This window comes from Furipterus horrens, unplaced genomic scaffold, assembly GCF_987537825.1.
Source record: "Furipterus horrens unplaced genomic scaffold, mFurHor1.1.pri manual_scaffold_4, whole genome shotgun sequence".
Classification (NCBI taxonomy): domain Eukaryota; kingdom Metazoa; phylum Chordata; class Mammalia; order Chiroptera; family Furipteridae; genus Furipterus; species Furipterus horrens.
Genome location: NW_028327174.1, coordinates 170,108,696 through 170,117,487, shown reverse-complemented (window position 1 = coordinate 170,117,487; position 8,792 = coordinate 170,108,696). Strand labels below are relative to the sequence as shown.

Genomic DNA, 8,792 nt, shown 5'->3' with positions numbered 1-8,792 from the left:
GTGTAAAATACTTACAATCATATGTGGCCCAAAGTGAATAATTTTAAAATGTTAATTGTTATTGTTGTTATTAGCCTTTTTCTTCCAGTTAAAAAAATACTTTTCTTGAGTAAGGAGGTAAGTAAGTTTTTCTTTAGATGACCTGAAAGTCAAAATATGTAAGGCAAAAAAAAAAATTCATATAGTATTCTTTGAACTAGCATTAAATGCCTGAACATACATGTCATATAAGAAATTGAGGTGTTTCAGAGAAAATTTTTTATTGAAATGTGATTAATTTGGCAGACCTAGAGTAAGGGGGAAACAAAAGAAAAAAGCTTAATGGTATAAAAATTGTCCCATGTACAAAGTTCAGAAGATTTAAAAAGTGTTACCCCCACTTTGTACTTTATCTGACTTTTGATCTTTCATTCCTCTTCCCTTTTATTGATTTTTTAGGAACTAGAGAATAAAATTGCAGCACAATGTTCCTCAGCAGAGGTACTGATCCAAGTCAAGATGATCTGGAGATCGAGTTTCCCAGGTGTTCGGTATGTACTTACAGTTCTCTAGTATTGTACACTGGTAACTGTACATTCAAGAATTGTAAAAAATAAAAATGCAAACTATTGAGTCCTCAGTAGCATGCCTGGGGGAGTCATAGGGAACACAAACATTCCACTTCCATGACTTACCTCTTGGGGCACAGCAAAACACAGCTCTTCAGTGCACAGGTGGGGGTGAGTGCTGACATGTTCTCGTGATCATAGTAACATGTTTGAAAGAGCCATTTACCAGTTCAGCCCACTTCCTATAACTGACAGAATTGAAGGGAAACTGCACTGGGCTAATTGACCCAAGTTTGCGCTCTCCCTTTGTCCTTCCAATTGGATGACCTAAGAAGCCTCTTAGGAATAATATGATTAGTAGGCAGAATGCTCTACAAAATAAAGTTTTATTCCTTTAATATAGGATTTTAGATAGAGGAGGGGACTCTGAAGGAACAGTTATTGTCTTTTCTGTTAACAACTATTCCCAAACACTCCTCCAGGGTAACCATTTGCTTTGCTAGAATATTCCAGTTAAGAAGGACAATTACAGCTTCCTTTGCACTGTGTTCCTAAACATTCTAAACCCTTTGGACACTGGGATGAAGCTTTGATATCTAGATTATCTGGTTCCCTTTCTTCCTTAAAAGAAAGGTAGCCTTACCCAAGACAAATGTTTCAAACCCCCAAAGCTCTCTCTCTCTCCATGGTAACTCACAGAATTTTTGAGTTAGAAAGAACTTAAAGACTTTAGAATCCAAGTCTAATGAGCTGGTTTTATAAGATAGGCTTTAATTGATATGTATAAATAATACCTCTTTTGGGGAATGAATGTGAGACTTGACCCATTGCCACAATTGACTTTGTTTAATTAGGCAACAATATCGTCCACGGATAGGGGCTTCTATATGCATGGTTATTTGTTATGCTATTTGTTTTAGGGTTAGTGGATCTGCCAGATGATTACTGTTCATCAGTATCATGACTTCCACTCTTTTTTGCCACAGCTGCCAGAATTATATGCACTTGTTGAGAATTTTAATAAGGAGAGCAAGAAATCCAATCGCCTAAAAACTCATGGTATTTCACCAAGTGAAGCAGGGAAAATACTTAGTGAAAACCTGAATGCCATGTCATCCACCAGCAGAACTGATCTGAGAGAAGATCCCCAACTAGCTTTCACATGCAAAGTGGTTAGAAAAGACGAGGAGAGGCCAGCATTGTCGATGACTGAGCTCCTGCACCACAGCTTACTGACCGGCTCCTTCTCTCCAGCAGACAGACTCTCAAAATCCCAGCAGAGACTGGCTCAGCATAGCATCCCTCCTCCCTCACACACCTTCCCTTATGAGATTATCGCCCGTAAGGCCACCTCTTCCGCCACCACACAGAAGAGTCAGAGTACCAAAAAATTATCCAGGCTGGGCATTTCCTATGTCAACCCAGAAAAGTTTATCTTTGAAGATAGAATTTCTGAATACTTATTATTTGAACCAGGTAATCCGAACAGATAAGGCCATGTGGGAGAAAAAGGGTGGAAACCTTCCTGGAAATTTTATCTAGGTTTCTAGAGCTGAAAGAGTCAAATATTGATCCATGGGAATTCTGCAGTGCTGCTGCTCCTGCTACATATAAAGGCCACAGGAAATACAGAGCCTCAAACCTTCCAGGGTCAAGTCTCAGATTTATTTCCCAGAAAACGTATTATTTAGACACAACACTTAAATTTGCTTTTATAAAATGAGCCAGTTAAAGTTGGACTGTAAAGCACCCATGAAATTAGTGAAGTATTTACTGAATAATAATTTATTATAGATTTTTCTTAAGAACCATTACTCTTTCCTATGGTTATATGTCTACAAAGAGGAAGAAAATTTCCATTTCTCATTTTTGATAGGGAAGTACCCATAAAAGGCCAAAGATCATACAGAGAAAATTAAAAATACATAAAACATATGATTATAAGTTTTAATGAGAAAGAAGTATCCCTAGGGTTCCCATTTTTCTCATGTAATTTGAGGGAAGTAATATTTTGTTATTCTGTATAGGTATAAAAATTAGATTAAACCAGCCCTGGCTGAGTAGCTCAGTTGGTTAGAGAGCCGTCTCAATATGCCAAGGATGTGGGTTCAGTCCTCAGTCAGGGCACATACAAGACTCAACCAATAAATGTATGAATGAGTAGAACAAATTGATATTGCCCTCTCTCCCTTCCTCTCTCTCTCTCTAAACTCAATTAAAAATAGATTAAATCAATAATATAAAAATTTGAATGTTTCAGAAGTGGGTTCTTGACCCAAGATAAAACCATTTGCACACTAAATATTTCGACACCACAACTTTTATATTAAAAGTAGTGGGAGAGACAGGAACAAATTTAAAGGAATAGATTGATCACTCTGACCATACATGGTGGGCAAAAGTAGGTTTACAGTTGTTCATATGGGAAATAATACAATAATTAATAAATAATATAAGAATAAACTGTGTTTTGCATACTCACAACTATAAGTCTACTTTTGCCCACCATGTATTTGCTCTAACTCCCTACATTGATGTCTAGACACAGCCTAATGCTATGCTGAATGGGGGAATATGCACCTATATCTTGGCTGTGGTTCATTGGCATTTTTTTAAAATATATTTTATTAATTATGCAATTACAGTTGTTCCAGTTTTCCCCCTTTGTACCCCTCCACCCAGAACCCTCCATTCCCTCTGACAGTCCCCCTCTTAGTTCATGTCCATGGGTCATGCATGTAAGTTCTTTGGCTTTTCCATCTCCTATACTATTCTTAATATCTCCCTGTCTGTTTTGTTCCTACAAATTTATGCTTCTTAATCCCTACACCTTTTCTCCTATTCTTCCCTTTCCTCCTCCCAACTGATAACCATTCAAGTGATCTCCATTATCTATGATTCTGTTCCTGTTCTTCTTGTTTGCTTAGGGTTATTTTGTGTTGTTTTTTTTTAGATTCAGTTGTTGATAGTGTGAATTTGTTGCCATTTTAATGTTCATAGTTTTGATCTTTTTCTTAAATAAGTCCCTTTAACATTTCATATAATAATGAATTGGTGCTGATGAACTCCATTAGCGTTACCTTGTCTGGGAAGCACTTTATCTGTCCTTCCATTCCAAATGATAGCTTTGCTGGATAGAGTAATCTTGGTTGTAGGTCCTTGCTTTTCATCACTTTGAATACTTTTGCCAGCCCCTTCTTGCCTGCAAAGTTTCTTTTGAGAAATCAGCTGACAGTCTTTTTTTATTTTATTTTTATTTTTTTATATATTTTTTTATTTTTGGTTTTTCAATTACAGTTGTCCCCTTTTCTCCCAATTTCTCTCCCCCACCCAACCCACCCCCTCTCCCGCAATCATATCCCTCCCCATTGTCCATGTCCATGAGTCATTTATATATGTTCTTTGGCTAAACCCTTCTCTTACTTATCCCCCTTCTCTCCCTCCCCGCTCCCCCCTATTGACTGCTATTCTGCTCTTTGTTCTATTTAGTTCTTCTGTTTGTGTTGTTCGTTAGTTTCCTGTATTAGGTGTATCGTATCGTATCGGCAGCCGTCCGTCTCGAGAGACGATGGTGTAGCTTCTTAAGAGTCTATCTGCACCGCCGAGAATGGTTGTGCAGTCCGACTCGGGAGTGACACGGTATCTGTCTCCTCCCGTGTTGAATCGACATCTTGCGATGACGCTGGAGTGTCCTCTCCAGTGAAGCTGAAACTACAGAGCCTGGGCAGGGTGATATGGAGGGTCTGCTGTTGCCCATGCAGCAGACCCCCCCTCTCTTCGCAGCTGAAGGGTCCAAGGGAAAGACGGAGTCAATACAGCTTGGCTTCAGGTGCGCCGCAGGAGTTGCCGGTGTTGACTACAGCGTCAAACCGCCTTAGGGACTCCGGCTCCAGATTTTCTGTCGGGGTTTACTCCCTTAGCCTTTCCCCTGAAGAGGTATGCCGCAAGGCAGCGGAGGTTTTTTGGAGTCAGAGTTTTCCTTCTCTGATGTGCCCTGACTGGAAGATCGAACCAGCAACACTTAGCTCACAGGCCGACGCTCAATCCACTGAGCCAAACCAGCCAGGGGTATTAGGTGTATCATATGGTATTTTTCTTTCTTTGCCTGGCTTATTTCACTAAGCAAAATTCTTTCTAGTTCCGTCCATGTTGTTGCAAATGGCAGGAGTTCCTTCTTTCTTTCTGCTACATAGTATTCCATTGTGTAAATGTACCACTGTTTTTTGATCCACTCATCTACAGATGGGCACTTAGGTTGTTTCCAGCACTTAGCTATTGTAAACAGTGCTGCAATGAACATAGGGGTGCATAAGTTCTTTTGAATTGGGGTTTTAAGATTCTTCGGGTATAATCCTAGTAGTAGAGTTGCTGGTTCAAAAGGCAGTTCCATTTTTAATCTTTTGAGGTAATTCCATACTGTTTTCCATAGTGGTTGCACCAGTCTGCATTCCCACCAGCAGTGCACTAGGGTTGACTTTTCTCCACATCCTCGCCAGCACTTGTTGTTTGTTGATTTGTTGATGATGGCCATTCTGACTGGTGTAAAATGCTATGTCATTGTGGTTTTTATTTGCATCTCCCTGATGGCTAATGATGTTGAGCATTTTTTCATGTGTCTATGGACCTTCTGTATGTCCTCTTTGGAGAAGTGTTTGTTCAGGTCCTTTGCCCATTTTTTAATTGGGTTGTTTCAGCTGACAGTCTTATTGGAACTCCTTTGTAGGTAACTCTCTTCTTTTCTCTTGCTGGTTTTAAGATAGTCTCTTTAATCTTTAACCTTTGGAATTTTAATTATGATCTGTGCTGCTGTGTTCCTCTTTGGGTCCAATGTGTTTGGGACTCTCTGTGTTTCCTGGACTTACATGTCTACTTCCTTCACCAAATTAGGGAAGTTTTCTTTCATTATTTTTTCAAACAAGTTTTCAATTTCTTACTTTTCCTCTTCTCCTTCTTGCATCCCTATGGTTTGGATGCTGGTGTATTTGGAGATGTTCCAAAGATTCCTTAGTCTGTCCTGTTTTTGTTTTTTGTTTTTAAATTATTTTTCCTTCTTTCTGTTCTGACTGAATGCTTTCTTCTTCCTTATGTTCCAAATCATTGACTTGATTATCAGCTCCATCCCCTCCACTGTTGGTTCCCTGTAGGTTTTTTTCTTTATTTCACTTTTTTACTTAATGTAAACTTCATTTCTGCCTGGGTATTTTTTATGCTGTTGAAGTACCCAATGAGCTTCTTGAGCATCATGCTAACCAGTGTTTTGAACTCTGTAACTGATAGGTTGGTTACTTCAGTTTTATTTAATTCTTTTTCTGGAGTTTTGTTCTGTTCTTTCATTTGGGCCATATTTCTTTGTCTCCTCGATTCGGCAGCCACTCTGTGTTTGTTTCTGTATATTAGGTAGAGCTGCTTTGATTCCCTGTCTTAGTAGCATGGTCTATTGTAGAAGAGCATACCTGTAAATTGTGTGGGGCGGAGCCTTAGGTGATTGCCAGGGCAGGATAACCTGTTTCATCATTTTGTGGCTCTGTGTGGGGGAGGGTTCAGAGAGGGAACAGTGCCACTGCCTGGCTTCTGAAGGTTTTCTCTGGGAGGAAGCTGTCTCTGGAAATCACCCTATTTCCAGTCACTTCACTTTCTCCCTAATATACCACTTGTGACCTTCCAGCTGTTGCCCTGGTGCTGAATCCCAGAGGGGGCAGGTCTGCATAAGTCCTAAATCCATGCAGGCCCTTAAAAATGAGTTTCCTGAGAATCTGGCAGTTTCTTCTGCTACCAAAACGCTCACTGGTTTTTACAGCTAGAAGTTATAGGGATTTATCTTTCTGGCGCTGGAACCTTGGGTTGCTAGGTGGTCTGGTTTGGGGCTGGAATACCTCACTCCTGAGGTGTCCCTTCTGGTTTTTATCCACCACCTGTGAAGGGGGGGTGGCACCCATTTTACCTCCTCTCCACGCCATTCAACAGCTCCACCCCTCCTACCCATCTGGATGAATGTGACTGCTTTAAATCCTTGGTTGTCAGACTTCCATACAGCTTTATATCATGACGGTTCTGGGTGGTATTTGTTTTGTAGTCTAGTTGTAGTTTTTTTCTGTATTCATGCGAGGAGACAAAGTGTATTTACCTTGCCTCCATCTTGACTGAAAGACACCATCCTTTTATATTCAGGGTTTACATTAGCACCTTGGAAAAATGACACTAGCAATATATGTACTTCTGATAAATCTTCCTCCCTGTTTTAACCACTCATTAGGATCCTTTTCTCTTCCCTACTGACCCAGTGCTCTGCAGGTCTCTCCATTGCACATTCTTAGTTTCCAAGCACCAAATGAGACACTCTCTCTACCTGCAGAGGTTTCTCCAGCCCAGTTAGCCAGACCCACCCAGCATTCTATTTGGAGGAAAGTTTTAAATGAGGTGAGCACCATAGCTACCCCCTTGATTTATAAAGATCCAGAAAAGACTTCCTACCAGAAAGGAGGAGACTCAAATTCATCAAAGGTTTACTCTGTCATGAAGTACCTCTGAATCACTGAAAGTTAAATGACACCACCATGTGATTCTTTGAAAATCTGATTCTTTTCAGAAAAACAATTCATGGATCTAAGGGATATGGAGTGGAAATATTATAAGGGGATCACAACGTGGAAACACAAAACTTCAGATTCATTTACAAACATAGAATACAACAGTGAGAAGAGATTTGTAGAGAGCCGGGAGATGCCTGACGTTATTTTCCCCCCACTCGTTTACAGGTCTTTAGTCATTTATCCTCAAGTTGATTATCCCCAAAAGGTAACTTCTTCTTCTTGAATGGGATATGTAGTTTATTAAAATATTTAGGATGTAGACTTTGCTTTGGAGAACATTGAATTTATACACAAAAAGTAAAGAAGCAGCGGCTCCATGGAACATAGGAACTGAGTCTCTCTGATATGCATGTCAGATCTAAAATTAAACTACTAATATGGAGTTAAAAATTCACATTGACATGCTAGGGTGTGTATGAAGAAAAAATACAAGCAATAATAACTCTCTAAAACTTTTAAGCATATGAAAAAGTTATAAAAATCATTGTAAATTCAACAAATGGAAGAATTAATACCTGAGAATATAGAGTTCAATATGAAACTTAATAATATGCTAACAGCTCAAAGACATGAGGATGGAGGTAGTACCTATGAAATAAGAATGGGCAGATTTGAAGAAGAACAAATTGGAAATCTTAGAAGTGAAAAATGTGCTCGCTGAAAATAAAATAATAATAATAACCCTCAATAAATTATCTCAATGGTATACTGGATCTATCTGAAGAGAGAGGATTTATGAGTTGGAAGACAGCAGGGAGAAAGAAGTTTCCAGATCACAACAAGGTAAGATAAAGGAGGAAATTATGAAAAAGTGAAGAGTGATGGAGCGTAGAGTGAGAAGTTCAAAAATATATCCTATGGAAGTTGCAGAAGAAAAGAAGATTGGAGAAAAGATGATGTTTGAAAATAAAATGAGAGATAATTTTTCAGAAATGAAGAAACACAGGAAAATGTGAACTGAAAAGTCTCACTAAGTGATCAGCAAGAAAATAAATCTATACCTAGAAATGCTATAGTAAAGCCACAGAACATTAAACAGAAAAAGGAAAATATAATCTACAAAAGAGAAAAGAGAGATGACATAGAAACAAATGACAAAATGATGGTGTTCCTCTCACTAACAATAGATGTCAGAAGGTGATGATGTCATAACTCAAAATGCTAAGGGAAAACAACTGTCAATCTGAAATTCACTGGCCAGCCAAACTCTCTTTAAAGACAAGAATAAAATAAATACATCTTAAAACATAGAAGAGTCCAAATTGTTTATTATCCCTTACTGAAAAAAACTACTAGCAAATATGTACTTTAGTAGGAAGCCAGAGTGAATACAAGAAACTGGTGTAGTTGGTTAAATTCTTAATAATACAGGTATATAATTGTGCCAATATTAAAATATATTTCTAGCTTCTATTTCCTAATATTTTATTTTAAAATTTTGCATCCATATGAGTAAAATTATTCTGTAGTTTAGTTTTTCTTTTTCTTTTTTTTTCACCATTTAAAAAAATCAGATTTTGGCTTCAGCATAGTGGATATCTTCAGCAGGAGATACTGTCTAGAAATGGGCCTGAAGGAGGTTTCTGGGGTTTTCATAACATACCGTGTTTTTAAAATCTGTGTACTCAGATGTGTTCATTATGCAAAAGTTCCT

General features: G+C 38.5%; 1 protein-coding gene across 1 annotated transcript; it reads left to right on the top strand.

The window, feature by feature from the left end:
• The first annotated feature begins 464 nt into the window (after nt 1–464).
• On the top strand, nt 465–7,361 carry CUNH9orf153 (chromosome unknown C9orf153 homolog). Its single transcript, XM_090275236.1, has 3 exons — nt 465–530; nt 1,535–2,024; nt 7,135–7,361. Exons 1-3 carry the CDS (start codon nt 465–467, stop codon nt 7,359–7,361), a joined length of 783 nt encoding a protein of 260 aa, XP_090131362.1.
• Nucleotides 7,362–8,792: the final 1,431 nt, after the last annotated feature.